General features: G+C 36.8%; 1 protein-coding gene across 1 annotated transcript; it reads right to left on the bottom strand.

Annotated features, from left to right (window-relative positions):
* Positions 1–2,669: 2,669 nt before the first annotated feature.
* On the bottom strand, positions 2,670–7,911 carry LOC135211989 (sodium-coupled monocarboxylate transporter 2-like). The gene is made up of 8 exons (XM_064245254.1): positions 7,904–7,911; positions 7,474–7,614; positions 6,832–7,050; positions 5,382–5,500; positions 4,569–4,723; positions 3,349–3,536; positions 3,101–3,201; positions 2,670–2,990 (listed from the first exon to the last, which is right to left on the bottom strand). The coding sequence occupies exons 2-8, from the start codon at positions 7,548–7,550 to the stop codon at positions 2,905–2,907; spliced, it is 945 nt and encodes a 314-aa protein (XP_064101324.1). The 5' UTR covers positions 7,551–7,614; positions 7,904–7,911; the 3' UTR covers positions 2,670–2,904.
* Between the last annotated feature and the right edge of the window lie 18,186 nt (positions 7,912–26,097).

Genomic DNA, 26,097 nt, shown 5'->3' with positions numbered 1-26,097 from the left:
CACATCACTCACTCCTCAATGGAATGGCCGAGAATCGAACCCGCGACCACCGAGGTGGGACGCAAACACCATACCAACCACGCCACTGAGGCGCTTGTACTAGACTGGTAAATGTTCATACCACCAGTAAGACAGCATTTAAAGGGTAGCTTCAAATTCAGCATCAATATACTCCGAGGAGCAATCTCTCAGAGCTAAGGTTACTGTGCTTTCGTTGGCAACTAAATCAGCTTTTGTAGTTTTTCTTATTATTGCAATGTCATTCTTTAAAAATCTCTTTGGCATAATCATCCAATTTCGCGAATATTTAGTTTCTTGAATTATGTACCTCCTTCTAAACAGGCTCTTTGGCTTACTGAGGCTAATCATAGCAACAAATTTTTTTTTTAATGTGACTCAGCGCTGAGTGGCCCAGTCTTATTTGTAAACGAATTTCCACTTACAAAACTTATCATTAAATGAAAAAACGTTGCGTGGTACATAGATAGCCCGAAAAGTTTTTTTTTTTTTATGTCCATTTGGAAATATTCTGCACAAGGCATCAAGTTGCAGGAAAGAGTTTTCAGTGACACTGACTAGAAAAACCTGGCAAAATGATCTTCATTTGTTTGGTTTTGTGCACAGCCCTCCACAGGGATGATTCCCTCTCTGGCGGGCCCTTGTACGTTTTCTAAAGAATTTGCTTCTTATATTCTATAATTGTCTTTTAGTGTTTTCTCATCAGCATCGTAGCTCCTGCAGAATAGGAGTTCTTTTTTGTTTGCATGTATGGTGTTCCTACATTGCATGGAACCAGTGGTTATTCAGCAACGGGACCAATGGCTTTACGTGACTTCCGAACCACGTCGAGAGTGAACTTCTATCACCAGAAATACACATCTTTCACCCCTCAATGGAATGCCTGAGAATCGAACTCGCGACCACCGATGTGGCAGGTCAAGACCATACCGATCACGCCATTGAGGCGCTTTTTAGTTCCTTTTTAAAATTTGCTTTCTTCCTGCATGATCTTCACTTCAGGCAGTATTTTGTTGCATAGTTTTTTTTAATGTAAGGGCAGGATATCTACGTTGCTGGATTTTATGTGGAAGGAAAAAGTCTGGAAGGGACACTAACAGTGGTCCTGAAAATATGAGCATGACTCAGCTCTAATTCACTGCCTCCAACTTCTTGTTTACATTTTGACAGAAGACGATACGATATTAAGAGAACTGTTCTCTCATTGGCTGATGAGTCCGCCGTGCTTCTTGGACAGCCAATCACAGAAAAGTGCTCATACTTTGCTTTGAGATTCGGCAGTGGTGGAAAACACTTCTCTGAAGTGGTTAGCTCTTAGCTGTTGTTGGCCAGATATGATGTTTCATATAGCGAAAATGGGTGATATTACGTGATTTTAGTATATAATTTACTGGTAAGTGAATATACAATGCCAATGCACTTTAAATACGAATTTAACAGCGTCATAAGCTTATCAACCCCTCTATTGAGTAAGATTTGTACTTTCATGGTGTTTTGTTGATTAAAACCACCTCCACGTGTGTTTTAAGTCTGCCGAGCTTTTATCGTCACTCCAACATCTAAACCTTCACTTCCATTTTCGGCCACTTTTCCACTGCGAGAGCCAAGCGACGGGTAAAGGGCCAAATAAAATAACATTTCCTTGCAACTTGCCGCTGTTTACTTCAAATGATCTTGGCAGGACATCATTAAACCTTAACTTTGCGTCTTCTTCGTTGGTAGAGCTTTCAGTTAGTTTTACATATATGGCGGGAATTCCATCGATGCGCAAGACTTTCCATAATTTTGGTCTGTAACCTGCAAAATGTCTGTTCTTAATCAACAAAAACCATCAGAAGGGGATTTTTGTATTCCATACATTGTTACATGACATGTCTCGCTGCAAATATTTGAATTGTGCAGTTCCTGCCTTTTTTGTAACCAGCTTGTTTATCTCTTGAGAAAGACCTCCTGAATAGTTTCAGTACATCAGACGTAATTACAACGACTCTACAGTTATCACATTTAGTCAGGTGACCTTTCTCTGGTTAGCTATAACTTCAGGTTCCCTATAATCAGGCTGCCTATCTACATCCCATATTTTACAAAATCCAAGTTAGTCCATCTCTGCAGTGTTGCCATCGTAATCTGGTGTTCTCCATCTCCCAAGTTTCTTTACTACTGATCCCACCTAAAAGCTGGCTAATTCCTTTATAATCACATCCTGGTCTTCTCCAACTAATGGTTTATCCGATAAATGATCTGCCACCAACACCAGGCCCCCGCCCCCACCCCTCATATTTCTTACTCATGACCTCAAGAAGATTATGCCTAGCTTTGTCTTTCTTTCTTTCCTGGCGTTATGACCCATCCATCCTTCTTAATTTCACCAAGGATACTTTATCGATAAATTTGGGAGCTACCTCAATACTAATTGCCTCTTCATGAATACGTGGCTTTATCAGCATCATCATCCACTTCATTTAATGTCAGTATCTAGACGTGAGTACTTAATAGGTTCCACTTTTCTACGAATACCTTTCGCTTTTGTCCGTTCTTTATTGTATATCCCAGATCCAATCCGGTATCCAGAGTTTCCGTCTCGTTACCCTATATCCCAGCACTTGTTTTTCAAATCCCCGTGGTCTCTTAACAGGAAGTCAACAAAATAATTTATAAAAAAAGAATGTATAATATATGCTAAGTTTAAAAACAACAATCAGCTGAACGCTCAACACAGAAAGGACTGCAGGAAGTATGCTCAGCAATGTCCAGGTTATTTTAAATGATTAAAGTTAATTGTCAGGTGAGTATTTTGCATCAGTGGTTAATTCCCTTTTCTCGGCTGCAGTCACGTCAAAACTGTTTGTGTTTCGGGCACTCTCCTCTGTTCGAAAACGGCGTTCCTTAAAGAAAAATCCAGATGCGTTTGTACAGCTTTAAACAGCTGGGGCTTATCAGTCTTGCATCGACAGTGTGAGGACTAAGAGGACCTGAAAAAAATAAAAGGAGAGGTGTAATTTGAAGATTCAGTCAAGAACGGTGTAATATCTTCGTACTGTATTTCAGATTAATCTTAGGCTACAGTAAGACACTCCTTTACCTATGAAGACGGACGCCAACGAAGACACAATGTAATTCAAAATGATGCCAATCATGCCTGTGTAGCAGTAACTCAAGTCATAGATAGTTTTCTCCACTGCTCTGAAACGAATAAAGTGACTTCATTTTTCTTTCAAAGAGGGAACTAATTATTCATTATTGAATGTAGGGAAAGAGTCTTAAATTACAAAGGTAACTTTAAGCAAGAATCAATAAACAAATGTGTATAAACTCATTTCAAACACTCACTCTTCGTAAGGTTCATCAGACGATACAGTGGTCATTACTGTAGAAGTCGAGTTCCAGTCGTATAGATTTTCCAGGCATTCTTCTGTCGACAGCGGAAGCTTCTCTGGCTGTCCGTATCCAGTGATGAATTGCCCAATCATGAGCCACATGTTGAAGGCTAGCGCAGTGATAAAGCCTGCATATACTCCCTGAAAGAGAGGCATTGTTCAGGAGTCTCGTCTGATGTTAGATATGTCTGGGAAGAGAAAAACACAGAACCACAGCCTAAACCGAGGGAGACCGAAGTGTTACATGGTTACATGTAATCTGGTTCTAGTGTTGGAAAGGCTAAGTAGGACAACCACAATCCACAATTCTAGTCACACATTGTAAAATACCCTTTGTTTGCTAATCATTCTCATTGCAGCTTGAAAGCACAAACTGAGCCTAAATAGTATTAGCTTGAAGGGCCTGAAAGAGGATAAATGAGACTCCTAGACTAGCCAGACAGGTCAGTAATGAGCCTGGCTGCTCAGTCTTCTAATAACGGAGAGAACTAGGCTGAGTCATCGGTTGTCTGTCAGATGGTTGGAAGGCACAGAGACTGACAGTACAGTCTTGTTTGCGTTCAGTAGTTCATTCGTCGTTCAAAGAAACGGAGACAGGCAAAGCATTCCAATATATGTAACTTTTAGAGGTTTCGGGAGACAAAACATCTTGCCTATGTCTGTCATAGTACGATAGAAATTGGACAGATTTTAAAAATCATTTTAAAAAATCGTAACTCCTCGTCATGGATCACTGCAAGCAGATAATTAATTTTGTTTATAAAGAGTTATACAGCCTCGTAATTTAGAATTACTTTCGAGTGTTTGGCTAGAGTTCAGTTTACAGGACAAATTTTATAACATTTATTCTAGGTATACGATAGCTCAAGGGCGTAAGTACATATCTACCTTATCTTCCAATACGCAGCTGCCAATATTCATCAGAGAGCATACCCTGATTTTTGTAACTATTTCTATATCTTAGTTACGTCTCTTGTGCTAGGCTGCTATCATGCTGGGGGCCTTTGACTTATAACAATTGTTGCTCTGTTTTTCCAATTGTAGCTGTGCTTTGACTAAAAAGAATAAAGCAGAATTATCGCCATTCGTGAAGATAATCAAATATAATGGAAGCTCTGAGAAAACTAAGATTAAGTATTACAGTGACATGGTTACCAGGGAAAAGTAACTAACCTTCAAATTGACCCACGGGGCACAAATGCCAGCGATGAATACTCCACTCAGTGAGCCACTGCCCGCATTGAAGACGCTGTTTGTTACCACCACAATGCTGCCCAGATGTTTTACAAGCATTGCAAAGCCAATTGCAGATACGCCTATCACTGCGGCTGGGAGAGGAAAGAATTTAAAGCCAATGAGCTCTCTGTAATTGGGAAGTTCGACACGCAAAGTGCACTGACGAAATACGTTATCGAACGAGTGATTTGGAGTTTGCATTCAAATCGAAATTTGATTAACTCATTGAAACAGACACGTTTTTGGCTACAGTGATCGAGCCACATATAAGCACGAATCCTTGAAGGAGATTAATTTTCGGCTTCTATACTTTTAAAGCAGAGAAATAGATCAGAATTAATCCTTGAAGCGGGCTAGTCTCAGGCTTCTATATATAAAAAAAAAAAAGTAGATTCACATCAGCCGTGCGTTTGATGTCTAGGCCAGTCCTTACGACTCTCAGGAGAGATGGAACATACATCCAACCTATGTGAACTCTCGAGAGAGAGACTGAGAGTTTCCAGCCCTGTCATTGGCTTATCAACAGCCAATCAGGAGCGTCGTAAAGGACTGACCTAGACATCATATGCGCGGCTGATGTGAATCTACCATAGTACATTTAACGACAAATATCAGGATATTCTAATGGCTTCTATTCTGAAATCAAAGATCTGAAGAAACCCTTGCAACATGTCAACTTTAGGCGCATATATTCAGCCTATATATCCTTATCGATCCTATTAAGAGGTTCCACATTGCAGAATTACTCACAGATCATTTTGAGCATCCTAGTTGCCTGTTGATCCGAATATTCTTTGAAGGATTTCATCTCCCTGAGGAAATCCTGCCAGATCAGAGACGCTGACGAATTCGCGTAGGTTGACATAGAGCTGGTAATGAAGACGGTTAGTTTTTCGTTTAGCTTTTTGTTGTGCTTAGGGCGTGACGTAGGTTGAAATTGTGAATAAGACGCATAGTACGTCCGTGATATTATATGTCTTTAAAATCTATGATGCATCACTATAATTACATTAAACTCTATACTTTAATGCATCGCTATGCGTCAACTGGAAATAAACAGTGAACATTCACAATTATGTATAAGAGCAAAAATTATTTTAATAATAAGCAATTCACAATATCGTGGTAAACTGTTATGTCATGAAAATCCACAGTTATATAAATAAGCTGTATTATTATGCATATGAATATGATTTATTTATATCATTGTGGATATTTATCATTAAAAATAATAATAATAATAACTTTACTTGTATTGTTTAAAACAGTTTTTGCTCTCTACATAATGGTGGACTTCAGTTATTACTTTTATGATTCAAAGCATATGAGAAAATAAACAGATCGGAGGGAAGAAGGTCAAGTGGGAATATAGAGAGCTGACTCTTCCGGAGTTTTAGGTAACTTTATATTTCATTTCCCCGTGTTAGGCATCACCATCTACGCACCCAAGTACTCAGACGTATCATAATTACATTTCTGTATATGTCAGAAAAGAACTTCGGATGCATCATTTATTACATTTCTTGCTTTGGTCTGTTGTCTGCGCGTTATAGAGAGAGAGAGAGAGAGAGAGAGAGAGAGAGAGAGAGAGAATGTAACAGGTATGTATATAGAGTTATAGGAGATAGATGAAGATGGAGAGAGGAATCTTTAGATATAAACCAATTAAGAGAGAGAGACGTAATAGGTATGTATGTAGCGGGAAGGTACAGATAGGAGAGAGGAATCTTTCGATATGGACCAATTTAAATTGAGAGAGAGAAACTGATAGATCTTGAACGGATCAGAGAGCAGTCTGTGAGGAATAATGCTTATATCTAGAGAAATAAAATCAAATTCTTTAGTAGAGGACTTTGTTTCCCGTAGTTCTAGCTTGATTGCAAACGCCTATCTTCTATAGGTCTTTTATGAGTCACAAGGGTTAGACCCATGACTTATACATTCTACAGTACACGTATCCTTCATAGATTGCAGACTGGGAGAATCTTTTAGACTATTTACGTAAACTAAATATCTTTACGTATCCCACCTAAGGTATTATTTACAGCATATAGATTAAGATGGTGCTTAGTTTCCTGAGCTGCCTACTGTACAACTCCTTCGAAGCTCATTGGATACCAAAGTGTTTAGACTATTTTCCTAGCGTCAAAGTTGAACTAATTTCAAATGTCATATTAAAGTAAGGTTTTAGATCTCTCGCCTGAGCATGCCACTGTAGACGGCAGCAGCGAAGAGTCCGGCCATGCCGGGGAAACGCGAGACCTTCCGGACGACCAAGTAGGGCAGAATCTGGTCCGGCTCGTCTATCCTGCCGGAGGTCAGCGGGTCGCAACCGCTGTAGGTCGCATAGGCCACGATGCCGGAAAAGAAGAAGGTCAGCCACAGGGCGCTCAGCCCCACGAAGTAGTAGGAACACAGTCTGTGAGAAGGGGCATCGTTCGTTATGAAGGTATTCTGATATGAATAATATTAGGGGAGTTATTTAAGATTTAGGAGGTTGGGATATGCAGTACAGACGATTTTTTATTACAATACACATACAGATATATAAACTGTACTTATACATATATATATATATATATATATATATATATATATATATATACATATATATATATATATATATGTGTGTGTGTGTGTGTGTGTGTATATATATATATATTATATATATATATATATATATATATATATATATATATATATATATATATATATATATATATATTATATTATATATAATATATATATATACACGTATGTATGTATGTATGTATGCATGTATCAGCTATAAAAGCAAAAAAATAGTCATGTATGAGATTTGAGAGATTCCAGGCTTCCTCACCTCTTAGCCAAAGTTACAGACGGTACGGAGGAATACCTCATGTAACCCATCTGACTTATTCCGATCCAGGATATCATGTTGTACAGCCCCTGTACTTGCACGGACCAGAACGTGTACCGTACCAAGGGGTTTAGATCGAAGCTGAGGAGGACAGCATTATTTGTAGGTATCTTGTCACAGAATATTGTTTTTGGCGCGTAAGGTAATTAAGTACCTCAAATCTAATACGTTGTTCATTATTTCATTTGCATTTTCATCATTCGTTTACTTCGTAATATGTATGCATTTCTTTATTTGCTGAGAATTCTTTTTTATTCATGGACTCATTGTTAACCTGACGAACATTCCAACATTAGAATGAGAAAATTAATTAATATATATAATATATATATTATATATATATATATATATCTATATATATAATACTGACTTGAAGAACTGTAAATCTTTCTCCTTCGTTCGCTATGTGGAAGACGTTGCCAAGACCTCCCAAGTCCCCAACGCAGATGACAATAGTCGCTACAACTCCGAAGAACATGAAAACAGTTTGTATGACGTCCGTGTACACGATAGCTTTGACGCCACCCTGAAACAAATGAAAGTTTGAACACTATTTATTGAATATTTCTAATATTTTCTTACATTTTTAAGGTATTTCGTAAATGCCTTAGTCTCTGTAGCACGTATATCTAATCAGGGCCTCTGTAACACGGTTTTTTCGCAATAACTTTTTATCTTTGTATTTCATAAATATAACGCTTATTCAGAATACACATTATATCTACACATAAATTTTGACTGTATTCTGCATTACGTAGGTTGAATAAATTTGGTACTTATAATGTAAAAGTGACTTTTTTTGAAGACGGGCCAACTTACTCAGAGAAAAGGTTTTGAACGTACTCATTACGTAACTTATGACAGCATTTCTTCCCTCTTTCTCGATGGATGATTGGCTATACGTAACGAAGACTATACCTCTGGCAACAATAACATAAAAATGTAAATACAAGCAAAGCAGCACACCTTTATGAACTCTGAAACCTCTCCACTGATAATTGTCATAATGAAAAACCAACAAAATATGTTAATAAATACAAAACACTTCGATTATTAGTCTAACTCCAAAATAAGTTTCCGCAGAAATTACAGTCTACTTAATAGGTCACAATCAGATTGACAAGATGTAGGGAATAGTTGGTAATTTTCAAAGACATAGTAGACAAGCTTGATTTGATAACTGCTATATCCAATGTCAAGCAATTTTTATTTATTGGCTATGTACCTATTTACTTAAAAAAAAAAAATAGCCGTTACCGCATTTTGGCTTTGAACCTTCACCAATAATTATTGTCAGAATGATGACTTCATGAGGCTCCACCCACTTTGGCCTCGTTATAATTCAGGATAACACTGAAGGCTATGATGGGCATTGTTGGATTAGAAAATTTAACTTCTGGCTATAAAAACTCATTTCTCGAGTAGTTGCAAGAAGTGCTAAAGTTCCTCAAGGATCCCAGCAGTTGGGCAAAACGTTTAGTTCATGTATGTTACTGCTATTACTTCAGTAGTATTACTACGCTAGCACAGATACCCCACCCACATCTATGTATCGTTCCGCCATTCATAAAGTCTTTGTCATGGCCACGGGCTTTCTCTTGACTGTAAAAAGTTGCAAGTCGTAAGACAAATGCAGTTTTGCAACCACAGGGAAAATTCCAAATCCTGTTAGCCATTATTGACTGCTATGGGTTTCAGAGCCGATGGAATAAGGTGAATGAGTTTGTCTGGTGGATGGGCGGGGCATCATTTCGTCAAATGTTGTTTACCTTGCTTACGTAATGAATGTTTTTCGACTCTTGGCTCGTAATCATTGGCCATGGCATCGGCTGGATAATTTTTACTCTATAAAAATTAAAACTATTAGGTTTAGGTCTTTGATAATGCTGCCAAAATTTGTGTGTGGTTGTAAAATATACATACGTCAACTTTCAGCTACATCCGATGCTTTGATAAGGAGCAAAGTCCAAAAAACCGTGTTACAGAGGCCCTGAATCTCATAGTAGTATTTTCTAATTTTTCACTCTCATAATTATGCGAAAATTTAAAATTGTCTTGCAAATTATAAGAGAGTTCACTTAATATGATCCAACCTAATTTAATTTTCTTTTTATATTTATTTACGAGCTGGGTGACGCGCGCTACGCTGCGCTGGAACACGGCGCTGTCCCTCTTGTGTCTCCTACCCTCCTAATCCCCTACCTACCCAGCCCCCACCAGCAGCGAACAAAGAAGATGGATCCACTCTGGTAAAAAAATACTGTACCACGTTAACATGTAACTATAAAGCCGAGTTTTACCCTTTAGTAATGTATTTAGTGTGTATCTACCATAAGAATAATACCTATACGTTAAAAAAGGAAAGATAGCTACTGATCTTGAGGTTGGAGTCCTCAAGGTTGTTCAAGCATAACTGTGGACAATAAGTAAGTCTTGAATACTGTACATGATATCGGTGATTGGGGATTGTTGTTCAGTCAAATTAATACAGTAAGTCCTGTATACTTTTTTATATCTTTGATCATTTTTTTTGTCCTTCAGTCAACTTAATACAGTAGGTCATTCCTGAATACTTTTCATATCTTTATTTCATTTTGTTCTTCAGTCAAATTAATACTGCAAGTCAGTCTTTAATACAGTGAATGATATCGTATATTATTTCTTCTTCTATGAAATTGAACTACGAACAGATTCATCTTCAGAAATAGATATAAAAAAGAGACCCTTCACATACATTATAAAAAAATTACCAGGGAAATATAGAAGGCGCAAATAACTCCCATGACGATGATGGAGTAGGTGCTGGAAAGTCCTGTCACTGTTGACAAAGTGAGGGAAGGAGCGTAGAGGCAGATGCCGTTGTAGATCAGATTGTTGGCCACGAGAGTTATCGAGGCCACTTTTCGTAGCTTGTGGCAACCGAACCGCAGGGAAATGTACTGGAATCAAAGATGTATGAAAAGGATTTGAGTTGCACGTATGTCTGTATCTTGAGAATAGTCTAGTGCGTCAGACCTCCCGATATCCACTGAGCCATCCATCCACCTCTCTCTTGCAGGCACTCCCTCCCATGTGTAGCGTTGAAGCCTCTCTTTCTCAGTACATCTTTCAATCCACCTATCTTGGGGCTTCCCACACTTCCGAATAGGGCTCCTTTTCCCGAACCTAACATCCTCCATGTTCTCCGCACGACCGAACCATATCAACAAACTCATATTCATCCTTATCATCAACACTCTTCGTCACGTATCCTGTGTAAACAATTCATCTCTACAGCGTCAACCTTCTTTCTCTCTCATTCGTACTCGACATCAACTGTTCTTGCTTATTTAGTACTAGATTTAAACGTAATTAAGCCAGCCTTACCTGTTTTTTTAAAGATTAAATAACACAACTTTACTAGAAGTTTTTGGTCCATTTATGACCATAGATTGGCCACCTTGAAAGTGAACTTGAACCGTTGGAACTTCTTCATAAGTGCAAACTGATTGCAAATACATTTTTTAACAGTAAGGTCATAGAAGTGTCTGTGGTCAGTGAATAACTACTATCTGAAAGAGTTAATTTGTTGCCAAGGATTATATGATTAGCATAATATGGCAGCTAGTTTACATTATCCCACGAACGAATTATTAATGTGGACTTACCTCGTTAACAGACACTATCTCTAAAGGGTACAAAACAGGAACCACTACCGCCTTGGTGAAAAACATCCCATATAGAGTACCAACTAGGATGAGAGAGTACTGGGTCCCATAGAAGTACATCTCAGAAGATAGACCTATTTTGGGTGAGTGAAGTGAAGTAGACGAAAAACTTCATTTCCAAACTACCTCAACACGACAAATGGAAGATCATTTTTAAATCATGAACTTCCAGTTTAAAATCATACAATATTGTGCTTAATTTGATGTACTAGAAACGACAGAAAAATAATCTCCTTTACTTTAACGGATAACTGCAAGAAAAAAAATTTTTGTTGCCTAAATGAAAATAATAGTTATTATTTAGCTCACTAGGTGAGAGTTAGAGGTTAGACTAAGTTATTGTTTTTATCAAGTAATGTAGAATTTTTTGAAACACTTCTTCCACTGAATTGGTTCAGATTTTACAAGAAACTTGAATGAGTTCTTGTATTTACCATCTAATTTAAAATTTGTTGAAAAACTCCTGTTACTGAATTCGTTTAGAGTTTGCAAGAAACTTGAATGAATTATTGTATTTATCAATTAATTTAGAGTTTGTTGAGATGCTCCTACTGAATTCGACTGGATTTAGCAAGAAACTTGAATGAGTTATTGTTTTTATCAAGTAATTTAGAATTTATTGGAAAACTCCATTTACTGTATTCGACTAGATTTAGCAAGACACTTGAACAGTTCTTTGAAGTAAAAAAACAAAAAAGTTTGAATGTGGTTATACGACTCACCTAAAATGGAAATCGCGGAGACGGTGCTGGCTATGAGAGACAATGCAACGGGTATGGAGGACATCCGACGGCCTCCCAAGAGGTACTCCTCAGTCGAGTTATTACCACGCCCCTTGAGAGCGGCGAAGATGCCGATGGCCACGGACGCCAAGAGAAGAATCACGCAGACAATCCAGTTCACCAGACCAAAGGTTTCGGTGTCGGGGCTGTCCATCTTGGATGAACTTTTCTGAAGAAGACTCGATGCCTGTGAAGGCTGGACCTTAAAATCCTTCACCGTCCTGAGACCAAAGGCAGAATAAACGCGTGAAAGATAGAAAGGAACTGAAAAGTGGTATTGATTATTCGTAATAGATATTAGGTGATGTTAATAAACTTTTCAAATTCTAATGTAGTTTCTTTCTGGGATTTTGTCCAAGAATTTTTCTTTCATCGTTTGAGAGAGCTGTAAGTACTATGTTTGGTTTCGTGTATAGTTCAAAGCGAATTTCGTCTAAAGCAGACGGCACACCGTGTTTTGTGGAGGCTCAGAATGACGTATGTCTGTTATTGAAAATAATTATATATGCCACGCTGAAGTAGCCAGCCAATCTACGCCTCTTGTTTCTGGAGAGCCGTTGTAAGGGATTCTTATCATCGAAACCACTGTTAAAAGCCGAGTGGAGGGCTAGCCAGTCAGCGCTCGGCACTGAACGCAAGTGACGGTTTCGAAAATAAATACTTTGCTCGCTATTGTCGTCGGTATTATTGATCGTCGAGCGATGATATTGACGGTATAATGAGTTTAGACAGCATAGATTTTATGGAAGTCGTTCTATGGACTTAGAGATAATACCAAGGAAAAACCAAAAAGATATGTGTCCCTTCCCTTTAATCCAAAAGTGAAGAATATAAGTGGGCATAAAAACAAAAGTCAGAAGGAAACTAAAATTGTGTTCAAATATGAAAATACAATAAGACGCACCCTCGTAAGAAACAGTAACAATGATAAAAATCCCATAGTCCCAGGTGTTTACGAACTACCTTGTATTGATTGTAATAGTAAATATTTTGGCGAGAGTGGATGGGGACTAGATATACGTTTGGGCGAACATAAGCGAGCTTATGAACTACAATCACAAAACAGCAGAATAGTAGCACATGCATTCAGGAATGATCATAGACCCAACTGGAACGAGGCTAAAATTATCTTTAAAAGTAACAATGTAAATGTCAGACGACTAGTCGAGGGAGCTGCTATAAGTTTAGGAGAATCATTCAAAGGAAACAAGTCTTTTGTCAACGAAGACCCATTTGTTAATTTTTATATTACTAGTATGTTTTTAAAAGATTTTAACTGTAGGACAGGCTCTGTTTTTCCCTCTCCTGATGCTGCTTCCGCCTTGCCTCTCCCTTTCCAGGTTACCACTGCCCCAAGGGAGTCTGGTTACGGTGCCCAATCTACGCCCTCGGATGAAGGACTTCCTGCAACGTTGCAACAACCATTGCGGATATCCAACAGAATTGCAGCCAGAAGGATTGATAGGGGAGAGGAAATCACCTACTTGGAGTTAACTGCCCTCTTTCTTCATCACCTGGCCCATTAACGAGCTAACGACCGGTGTCAACGATCTTCAATGACTCTTGTTTTTAAATTTACCTTTGTGCATGTTGTAACTAATTGTTTATTTGGACTGAATATGAACCCAGGGAAGGGTTCGAAAGCTTTTTGTAAAGTCTTAAAAATTATACACGGACTCTTAACACTTTGTATTATTGTGGACCCTTAGAACATTATTTTTATTATTATTATTATTATTATTATTATTATTATTATTATTATTATTATTATTATTATTATTATTATTATTATTATTATTATTATTATATTCAGTTTGTTGTTTCGTAGAGATGATTGTCAAGTCGATCCCTCAGATAAAGTGAAAGTTAAATATCTTTCTTAAACTAAAAGAGATAAGCAAACTTATGTCATTTTGGAGATATTTAATCCATATATCTATAAAATTAAGGGACATAATAACATAGTATCGATAGCATACCAATTCTAATTAATGTTTGGTAATTTTAAATGCCAGGTTTTGAATATAGTACTGTTATCCTTTAACGTGAGCTTGCTGTTATAGAAAACTTAAATGCTACCATTAAAGAAAACGTGTAAGGTAAACACTTACAATGCCTCCTTATTTCATTCTCTTTCAGTTGGTTATGATTACCTTTTAGGGAAAATGTTATAAAACTAATATCTGTCTGGCTTTGAGTAGTTCATACTTAAATACTTTTCATTCATCTTTTGTCTTGAAAGTCCCGAAAATAATGATTAATTATACACATTTCGTCATCCGGTAATTTTTGTGATATTATCACAAGTTTTATTTATTTTCTCCGTTTTATTGACCACTACTAGACAGCATAATATTACTAAAACGCATAAATTAGACAAAATTAGAATTATAATAGTTCTTTGTGTGTAACTGACACTTTCCTTTATTCCCAACCTTCCGTTAAATGCTCCTTTCAACACCCGTCCAGCATTAGCTACGGTTTGTCCACGATCAGTCGGATGCAGGCTTATTCGGACCTTAGCTGATTCGAACCGTGGCCGATTCGGAACTTAATCTTGGCTGATTCGGACCATTTGCTAGGCCGATTCGGACCCATACTGATAATTTTATATTATAGCGATGGGTATTTCTAGGTATATGTAAACATTCCGCATCGTTCGTCCCCGCGAATACGAAAGCCACCTGGAATTGGGGCGTCAAATGTATTTCGCCGTGTTTAGTACGAGCCCCTGGGGGTTCATTACAGTCGTCCGAATAAATATTACTTCAAATTCTTGTTCAAGAGGTAAAACTGCATAGAAAAATCGGCCAATCATATGGAGGTCCGAATAAGCCTGGATAAAGGTCCGAATGAGCCAGTACATGGCCCGAATCAGCCTGGTCCGAATCAGCCAAGGTCCGAATAAGCCTGTTCCCGATCAGTCAAACATGTAAATACAAGTCGATAACTTATTACAGACACATTCCCAAAAGGTATATAAGTCAACGACTTTTATTCGTAGCCATAGGCCCTTTCCCAGAGAATGGGCAATAGTGTCTGCGTGCCCCTTCTGCTTTCCGGAGCATATTAAAAAAGTTGATGTCATATCGCCTGTATGGGAACAGGCTTATTCGGACCTTGGCTGATTCGGACCAGGCTAATTCGGGCCATGTACTGGCTCATTCGGACCTTTATCCAGGCTTATTCGGACCTTCATATGATTGGCCGATTTTTTTTTATGCAGTTTTACCTCCTGAACAAGAATTTTAAGTAATATTTATTCGAACGACTGTAATGAACCCCCAGGGGCTCGTACTAAACACGGCGAAATACATTTGACGCCCCAATTCCTGGTGGCTTTCGTATTCGCGGGGACGAACGATGCGGAATGCTTATATAGAAATACCCATCGCTTTAATATAAAATTATTAGTATGGGTCCGAATCAGCCTGCATCCGCCTGTATTTCTTATAATTCATTATTGTCTCTGCTATCTTCTTCACTTTTCTTGTGCTAAGAATGCTTCCTTTACAGACCTTGCTCACATGTTTGTTTCTGCTAGTTATTGTTAATTGGTGTAGTCCTTCATTTGATAAGATAACTGTACAGTTTGAACCAACTTAATGTGGGAATCTATGGAGAGATACTTAAGGTCTGTCTTTTCTGCGTAACTTATTAATAAATCTAGTATTTTTTCCCGTTCGTATATCTCCAGATTTTTATTTAGAAATTAACTACTTACATTTTTGGTTAGCTTTGATCAAAGTGCAATTTTCACCGAAACAGCTTTGTCTTTATTACGATAGCTCGACAACCCAGAGGTGTTGACCAAACTGTGATTTCAAGGAACAGTAAACTCAGCTTCTTTAGACTAATCTTACCATTTCAGAAGGCGCAGATGATTCAAGACTCTAACCCAGTCTGCGTGAGAATAAGTATATATCTTTCAAGAGTATACTTTATGCCTCGTATGGAGGTAATGGCGTCAGCGCCAAGTCAGCACTGAATGGCTGAACGTAACCAGGCTCTTGGCTTCGTTGCCAAAGTTTTGTAAGTCAAATGAAATATAAAGCAAGATTTCAAATGAAATATAGAGCAAGATTGTCTCTTCGAAGACAGCATGCTCTGTTTTAATCGTAAGAGAATCTAACTCATGATCGGGCATTAAGGCACCTCATCTAAGCAGTTACTGGGTCCGAGTATTTCTCAACACCGCCAGCTCGTACAACAACAAAGATTAACCAGGAAGTCAAGTCATACTTGAAAACAAAGCTATTAACTCGTGCTTGATGATAAATTTAAGAATCCACTCGGAGGATGATGAAATATCAAGGAAGTAAAAGGTAAACATGGCAAAGTCTACATAGCACACAAATCAAGGTGACATTCAGGATAGACGTCGCGACAGAGGGAAAGACAGTCTCCGTTATTTCTTGAAACGAAGTGGAATTCCTCAAAGCATAAACTGCAAAAAAATAGTCAAGATATCCCGATTCAAGCGCTGTCCAATAACAGTCCACAATTATATAAAATTGTATTACAAAAGAAGAAAACTGAAAACACAGACTTTTGAATGCTCACGGTGTTCCGTTTCAGTGTTTAAAAGCTAGAAGAGTAAGAATATGGAGTGGGCAGTTGCTCATGGTAGAACCAAGACTCGCAATTCTTTTGTTTATTAGCGTAGATAGAAATTACTGATATAGTTGTGGATTTTGAAAGTAACGAATTTTGTCCCTTGGTGCTCTCCTTCCCTGAAGGCCGCAAGCATGCACAAGGAATTATCCTTTATACTTTGACAGTTGCGACAGAGAACCGTCCTTTCGCTTCCGTTGACTTGAAACATTTATGTTCGATTCTTGTTCATCTCATGGTCGTTCACTTGATATGTGTTCTCCACTCTCTCTCTCTCTATCTCAATCTATCTTTTATATATATATATATATATATATATATATATATATATATATATATATATATATATATATATATATATATATATATTATAAGCGAGTTTTCTGTCATCGAGAGGGAGTGAGAGGAGAGACTTGCACTATTAAACAAATCCCTCCCTCTATTTATGAAAGCAATGGCTATTTAGTCAACACAAGCGGAATTACACCAAGAAGAGGAATCACTCAAAACACCATCCCACTGGGAGTTTCGTTTCTGCTCCACTCTTTCGTGAAATTAAACGTATTGCTCTATTCGTCCCATTTTTTTCTTCTTTTTCTTGGGACTTCTTTCATTTCAGTTCAAAACATTTTATCCTACTCTGGTTGTTAGGGCAATGCTTTCCTTGTTACCCTGAGCGCCAAGGAAGCTCTAATGTTTGCGATGATTTCGTGTTCATTGGGAAAAGCGAAATGGAAAGTGTTTTATGTAACAAAGGAAGGGAGTAAAAATGCTCTCATGGAGTTCGGGTCCTATCGGCCGTAACTCATTTAGGCCTTAAGCACACTTCTAGGTTCTGCAACTTCCAGTTTACGTGCAAAATGGGCGCCGTGTTTAGTACCAGCCACTTGGGGATGTACGTAAAACATTAATTTAATGACGGTAAATACCATAAACCTAACGTCTTACGTATGGGTGAAAAGTGAAAACTTCTGTCCATGTGTTGGTGTTGGCGCGAAAATATTGGAACGTCTCTCTCAGCAACGATCGGCAGACGTTTGAATTTATTAGTGTAGCCTAAACATGGCGGAGCTAGGTTGTGGGTCTTATGAACTTAGTAATAATATTACTCATTAACTGATCAAGTGCTCTACCTTGTAGTAACTCCTGAGTAATTTGAGCCAGGTTACGAAGGGCTTTGTTCCACTGCTCTCTTTCATCTTAATTCTTTTTTAAGCTTTGCATGAGTTGGACAGGTACTAATGGCTGCCAGCTACTTATTTTTCCTTTCCTTGTCACTTTCGCTGGGAATACGATGCTAGGACACTACGCTTCCCTTTGCCCACCTATTCGTGCATCCTATGGAGAACACAGAGTAGCAGTAGAAACAGCAGCAAGCTTTATGAATGATACGTTACTTCCAAAAGATATTCAAGTACAAAGAAAAATTAAGAAAAGCTTAAGTTTTACATCCTAAGAGGAAGTTTTGTGCATGAAACTATTTATCTTATATAATATATCCATGTAAGCCCATGTAATTCAAGTCTAAATAAGAGTGATAAAAATCGCAGTCGAAATTATTAATACTTAATAGAAAGTAATAAAGGATTTTAAAGAAAAAAATTCCAGATTTCCCAGTTCATTAACTCCCTATAGGGTAAAAATACCTATAAATAGAATGTGGTACAGGAAACATAATAGGTGCATACTAGTATATATATATATATATATATATATATATATATATATATATATATATATTATATATATATATATATATTACTATATATTGCTACTCTCAAAATGCATATATCCCCTCTTTGACTGCATAAAATATTGTGTATAAGATTTTGGCTACATTTTTTCAGATTCCTAGATAGCTTAGAGATAGGATGTTTTAAATGTGTGTTCAGATTTCGCATTACACATTATAAAAAGAATATATAACGTAGAAAGAGAGAGATTTTCTTTGTCTGTTCAAAACTAGAGTTGTTTTTCAAAATCTGTCAACACGTTTGAAAAGAGAGCTCGAGTCTTCGTTGTGTTTTGGGATTCTGTCATCACGTATGATAAGGGACTTCTGCTTCAATCGATCGAGTCGAGTACGTGTCTTTTATGAACAGACTGGTCTCGTACGCGTATGTCTTTGCCGAGTGCCACGTGCATATTTCACATTTCTTTGTAAAGTTGCGTCAGATTTCGAAACTTCTGGAAGAATTGTGTCTCAAAGCGTTTTGTGTCATCTCCACTGCCCAGTTCTTGTGCGAAATGAAAGATTTCATTCGGGCTTAAAGACTCAAACCATTCACATCTCTCTCTCTCTCTCTCCCCATCGCATGGCACTTTTGATTTTAAAGTAACATAACGATTTTGTACTTATTGAATGGTCACTCGTAACTTGTAGATTTCAGATTTGATATTTCTTAGAGTTTATTTAGTGTTTTTTTATGGAATCTGAACAAACATTGTTGTGTAATGCCGTCTGGTTTTGTGAAAGTGTGAAACAAGCCTGCAGCAAAGAAAGAAAGAAGTTGGTATACCAAGAAGGTAAAGTTTGTTATATTTTTATTACCTGCAACTAATAACTAATAGGAACAGTGGTCAGGTAAAAACTAATAACTGATGGTTACAGTGGTTTGAGTGAAATTTACATTTTTACACATTGGAAATGTTTGTGTTTGTTTATTTTTTGTGCATTTATTCATTTTCTTGTTGAAGTATTTGTTTTTATTTTATATTCTGTGTGATTAATACTTTTTGCAATTTTAGTATTTTCCACATTTGTCTGTATTTTCATTTGCATTCACAATTTAATTAACTTAGTTATTTTCATTGCTTAATCATTGCACATTTAATTGAATTTAACACTTGTGAATTAATTTGCATTTACTTGAAATTCTTTTCAAGTTTTATTATTGTTTAGCACTTGTGAATTAATTTCCAAATTTCAATTATTGCCTAACACTTGAATTTTGATTGAATTAATTTTCTTGAATTTTGTGATATATTCATTTTGATTTAATTTTACTTAATTGATTCAAGAATTAATTAAACTTTACTTTGTTTTCAAGTAACGGTGATTTTCCCTGATATTGTGAATATCACTTATAAATTTTGAAATTAATAATAAATTTTTGTATTTAAAATTTTCATAAGTGTTTTCATTTCTAACCAGTATATTTGCATATGATTATATTAATGTTAGGTAGAAGCATTGAGTGGTAATTGATCTGTTTTCCTTCAATTAACTTGAAGTGACTTAGAACCAGGGAAGTACTTAGACTTCTGAAATCAGGGAAATACTTAACCTTTTAAAGTTGTTGATGGAGTGATGCCCTTTGATTAATTTGATTATTTACAAGATTACCATACATCTGTTTTGATGAACTTAGTCTGATTTTCTGCAATACTGGTAAGTTGTTAAGGGATCACTGTTGCCTTTAGAGTATTCAGTCGTTTAGTACCTGTGATGAGGGTTCAGGTGTCTGGCTTTTGTGAGGTATCAATTAATGAATGGTAAGTGTAGTAACCAGATACTCGGCACTTCGTCACAATATATATATATATATATATATATATATATATATATATATATATATATATATATATATATATATATATATAAGGGAATACCACAGGAAAATAATAGGCATAAATCCAAGCGCTTTCGTCTTTACTAAGACATTGTTAGTAAAGACGAAAGTGCTTGGATTTCTGCTATTATTTTCCTGTGGTATTTGCTTATTTTAATGAAGTCACGTGCATCAACTGTGATCTTTTAATCACAATATATATATAATTATATATATATATCTATATATATAATTCTATATATATATATATAAATATACATATAATATATATTATATATATATATATATATATCTATATATATATATATATATATAGTACTTGCGAAAAACATCAGTAATTGTATATTATTATTATTATAACGACTGAGGAGACGCCCATGCCTAAGGATGTAACAATCAGACTGAAGATTTTCTATCCAGGCTTCAATTAAAGGGTAGTGAAGTGAAATCTTAAAACTCCTTAGGCAGTGAAATGGTATTATTTGACAAGGGTTAGTGGAATAATTTGATTCTAAATTACGTAATAAGCAATTAAGAGAGATAGACCATAATATATATATATATATATATATATATATATATATATATATATATATATATATATATATATATATATGATTAAAAAATCACAGTTGATGCACGTGACTTCATTAAATAAGCAAATACCACAGGAAAATAATAGGCAGAAATCCAAGCGCTTTCGTCTTTACTAAAAATGTCTTAGTAAAGACGAAAGCGCTTGGATTTCTCCCTATCATTTTCCTGTGGTATTACCCTTTCATATATATATATATATATATATATATATATATATATATATATATATATATATATATATATATATATGTGTGTGTGTGTGTACAAATATATATTGTATGCACCTATTATGATTCCTGTACCACATTCTATTTATAGGTATTTTTACCCTACAGGGAATTTAATGAACTGGGAAATCTGGAATTTTTTTCTTTAAAATTCTTTATTCCCTTCTATTAAGTATTGATAATTTCGACTGCGATTTTTTATCATTCTTATTTAGACTTGAATTACATGGGCTTACATGGATATATTATATATGATAAATAGTTTCACGCACAAAACTTCATCTTAGGATGTAAAACTTAAGCTTTTCTTAATTGTTCTTTGTAATTGAATATTTTTTGGAAGTGATTTATCATTCATAAAGCTTGCTGCTATTTCTATATATATATATATATATATATATATATATATATATATATAGTCTATATATATCTATATATTATATATATATGTAAGTATACTAACATACATATAAATATGAAAATAAGTATATACATAGTATGAAAGTGTATATATATGCGCTTTTTTTTTTTAAATAAGTAGAATTATTATTCCTACATCGGGGATTTTGTGAGCGGAATAAGATTGAAGGTGTCAGGGTTTACCAATAAGCGCTGACGCAATCAGCTCTTAGAGCAGGCTCGCATGGAGACATAGAAATGCACACATTGATAACATCTTGTTGACTTAGCTTCTCCTGAGCTGATCCTGAAAAATGTCACAGAAGCTACTCGCAACGGAAGGTGACTATGGGCGTGCTCTGTGCGGCGAGTATGTACGTAGGTTGGTTTGATGGGCGGAACGAGTGAAAGATAGATTCTGATTTCTGAAACAATTATCATTACTCTTAAGTGACACCCATTGCCCAGAAGAGGCTCGGTCTCGGACTCCTGCCGATTGCCAGTAAGGTGAGCACGAAAAAAAAAAAAAACCATTATTTACAGAGCCCATTTGAACTTTGTTTTATTTGTCGCAACATATATATTTTACAGTGATTTTTATATTATTTTTATGATGTGTGCATGGATTGGGTCATTTGTATTTTGTTGCATTTTATTCTTACATTTCTCTGCAGTTTTATTCTTTTATATTCTGTTTGTGAGTAATGTGGGAAAATCCCACAGTTATCATTCCCTGTGCATATTTCAAAAAATGTCTTTTTTCTCTCTCTCTTTGTGTCTGTAGATGTATCAGTGAGAGATCACAAGTAAACAGGGAACTTGGCAATGTCACTTACTTATATATTTGAGATTTTGGGACTTGTGTTTTGTGAGTTTGCTTAACAGATTTAGAGGCATATTGTCTTTGGTGGGGGATAGTTCAATTAAGGATCTGATGTCTTATGATTATCCCATTCATTTCAATTTAATCATTTTCATTTTTTTGGTTTTATTTAATAAACTTTATTTTGATAGACATGGGTTTCCTGTACTTCCTATTTGCGTTTTAAAGAGAGAGAGAGATGAGAGAGCGAGAGAGAGAGAGAGAGAGAGAGAGAGAGAGAGAGACGGTAGACTTGGAGACTTGGTATTAGTTTTCTTTATTTATCTTTTGAGACTCTGTACCGAGGTTAAAACTTCGGTAACACACACACACATATATATATTTATATGTATATATATAAATGGATTTATATATATATAAAATATATATATATATAATATATATATATATATATATATATGTGTGTGTGTGTGTGTGTGTGTGTGTGTGTTACCGAAGTTTTAACCTCGGTACAGAGTCTCAAAAGATAAATAAGAAAACTAATACCTAGTCTCCAAGTCTACCGTTTCACTCACACTCGTCTCTCTCTCTCTCTCTCTCTCTTCGAAACGTATATATATTATATATATATATATATATATATATATATATATATATATATATATAGATGGATTTGTATATATATATAAATATACACACACACATATATATATATAATTTTCGTTTAAAGCAATTGCTTTAGTGGCATCAATCATTTTCTCGCAGGTATCTTCATACCGACGAAGTTTTTTCCGATTCTCGTTCGTCAATTTCTGGTGAAAAATACACAGACTTCCTCCTTCCATTTATTGAATTTTGTCGCGACAGCTGTTTCGCCTTATGGCATTATGAAGCGACTACTGACTTACAATCTGTTGTTGTTGTTGTTGTATTAAGAACAAACTTCTTTGTTGGCACGGGCCTTTCCCTTGTTCGGCCCGTAGGTACTTACAATCTAGCCTTTCGGCCTATTTATTTCATCGTGTGGGAGGTATGACCTTGAGGTATGGGTACTGGTTAGTCTAGGGATTAACAGCTTAAGGGCGTTGTTTTTGGATACAAAGAACATAAGGACATTATGCACTGTGACAAGAAAAGGAAAAGTGAAAGTTTAAACAGTGGTTAAATAAATATTCAAAATACAATGCCATCGTGTGGGAGGTATGACCTTGAGGTATGGGTACTGGTTAGTCTAGGGATTAACAGCTTAAGGGCGTTGTTTTGGATACAAAGAAACATAAGGACATATGCACTGTGACAAGAAAAGTGAAAGTTTAAACAGTGGTTAAATAAATATTCAAAATACAATGCCATGTGCTAGAGGAATGAAAATGAATATAGAAATCTAAATACAGGAATAAAAAAATATATGTATAATTTATAGCATGCATAAAGGTGCAAGAGATAATTTCTGTTTATACATAAAATGTGTATGATTTAAATTTGAGTGAGTGAGCGTGTGTGTGTTCAAATGGTCTACGTTGGTTAACGGCTGCTGATTCGTGTTGGGCGGGGTCTCAGCGACCTGAGCAAGGATGTTACTTGACTTTCGCTGACCGCTGGGTATTCTCATGTCTTCCAAGGGGCGCGATGTTCTCGATGGATTGGGGCGGGTTGTCTGGTCCCTGTTGGCTTGCGTATTCCTTCTCCTGCTGGAGGGGAGTATATGGTCCGATTCTTGTTGGATGTTCAAGGTCGGCTTCTGAATAGCGATGCTCACCGCTTCCGTTATTAAGAGGCGACCGTAGTTGTCTTTTCTGTGGCACGACCTGGGTGCCTTCTATGAGCTCTTGTAGAGATGGCTTCCTGTCGTGAACATCTATGTAATGTTGATGGATGGCCTTGATTTCTATGAGCCAGCAGACGTCTCCGAAGGGTCGTTGTAGTGTGCCCGATGTAGATTTGGCTGTGAGGTTTACACACCTCCTCTGGACAAGTAAATTTGTAAACTACATTCGTGCACATCTCCTTCGGTCCCCCCGGAGCGGTGCTGTTCTTCATTATTAAGGCTGCTACAAGGTTGGGCCTACTATATATCCTGAGGCTTATTTTATGGTAAGGGGCTTTTGGGGTTACGCCTCTGTTTATTATCCCGCGTAGTGTGCAGCAATCCTCCATTGTATGCAGACCCATAATGTACACGATGGCAAATAATCAAGTTCTCGTTTTTCGTCATCGTGTTGGGTGGTAAAATTCGTCCATTTTCTTTTTTATTGCTGCTTCGATAGTTTGATCTGCATAGCCGTTGTTTGTCAGCAGTTGGCGAATCCGATCGAGTTCGTTATGTATGTCTCTCCATGATGAGCTGTGTGTGAAGGCTCTGTTGACATACGTACTCACGACAGACTTTTTGTATGCGTCCGGGCATTCCCCGCGTGCGTTCAAGCAACGGCCAGCGTTTGTTGCTTTCGTATAAACGGTCGTCTTAAACTGTCCTTCTTGTTGTTTTACCAGGACATCAAGAAATGGCAAAGTCTTCTGCTGGCTGTGCTCTGTGGTGAAGTTAAGGACTGAGTTTCTTTTTCAGAGCATCTGCTAGTTTTTCTGGCATCGTCAGTTTCTTTTATTGTGACGAATATATCGTCGATGTACCGCTCATAAATCCTAGGTTTTTGATGTTCTCTAAAGGTCCTTTCTTCGACGGTGGCCATGTACATATTTGCAAAGAGGACCCTTAGTGGGGATCCCATGGCGACTCCGTCTACTTGTCGAAATAATTCACCCTGATGAGAGAGGAAAGGGGCTTCTGTAGTACTAGCTTCAGCATATCTCGGAGGACATCTTCGAAAATGCAGCGGGTTTCTTCTCGGACCTGTATACACGATCAAGAATGATGTCGATCGTTTCTTCGACGGGAACATTCGTAAACAAACTCTCAACGTCGAGTGAGGCAGTGTCGTCTTCTGGTCCTTTTTCCTGTAGGAGATCAATAAACTCCACCGCTGATTTCAGTGAATATGCACCGGGTATGTAAGGTACCAGCAAATCATTCAGGACCTTCGCTATCCTATAGGTTGGGGATGTCATCTGAGAGATGATGGGCCTTAGGGGGTTACCTGCCTTGTGCGTTTTCACTGTCCCGTACCAGTAACCGGGCCCATAGTCTCCTTCTACCTTAGGTATTTTACGACGTCTTGATGATTGTTGGCCCTAGTCACAAGCCTCGACACTTCCTTTCTGAGGTCCTCGGTGGGGTCTTTTGTTGAACGTTGGAATATGGAAGTGTCCAGGAGGATCCTATCCATCTTTTCAAAATAATCACTTTTCTTCATCACTACGTACACTGATGATTTGTCACCTTTCCGTATGATGATGTCTGGGTTGCTACGTAGTTCTTTAGCGGCTTACCTCATCTCCTTGGTGATTAATGGCTTCGGAAATGTCCTCTCTGCCGTCCTGCTTCTCCAACAAGTTCATCAATGACAGTAGGTGTTAGTTCTAGCTTACCATCATCTCGGAGTTGTAAAAGTCGATCTATAAGGGCCTCCGTTTCTATTCTCTTGGCTTCAGTGTGTGGTTTTCTGGCATTAGTGGCCACTGCAGACCCAGGTTCAGGAGGGACCTTTGACGGGGGCTAAGATCGATTCCAGCCAGGTTGACGAAGCAAGAAACTTATTGATGCCACTAAAGCAATTGCTTTTAACGAAAATTGTATTAGAGAAAAACTATGCCCTAAAAGTATATATATATATATATATACTCATATATATAATATATATCTATATATATATATATATTTTATTTATATAATATATAATATATATATATATATATATATCTACTATATATAATCTTATTTATTTA

The sequence above is a fragment of the Macrobrachium nipponense genome, chromosome 40, assembly GCF_015104395.2.
Source record: "Macrobrachium nipponense isolate FS-2020 chromosome 40, ASM1510439v2, whole genome shotgun sequence".
Taxonomy (NCBI): domain Eukaryota; kingdom Metazoa; phylum Arthropoda; class Malacostraca; order Decapoda; family Palaemonidae; genus Macrobrachium; species Macrobrachium nipponense.
This window is presented reverse-complemented; position numbering and strand designations above follow the sequence as displayed.

What these genes read in the sequence shown, in the direction of transcription:
- LOC135211989 (XM_064245254.1), bottom strand. Translation starts at nt 7,550, where the DNA reads ATGATATCCTGGATCGGAATAAGTCAGATGGGTTACATGAGGTATTCC. An exon ending in GTCTACAGTGGCATGCTCAG is followed by an intron (nt 5,501 to 6,831) that starts GCGAGAGATCTA and finishes CTTCATTACCAG; the next exon opens with CTCTATGTCAACCTACGCGA. An exon ending in GTTGGCGTCCGTCTTCATAG is followed by an intron (nt 2,991 to 3,100) that starts GTAAAGGAGTGT and finishes TATTTTTTTCAG; the next exon opens with GTCCTCTTAGTCCTCACACT.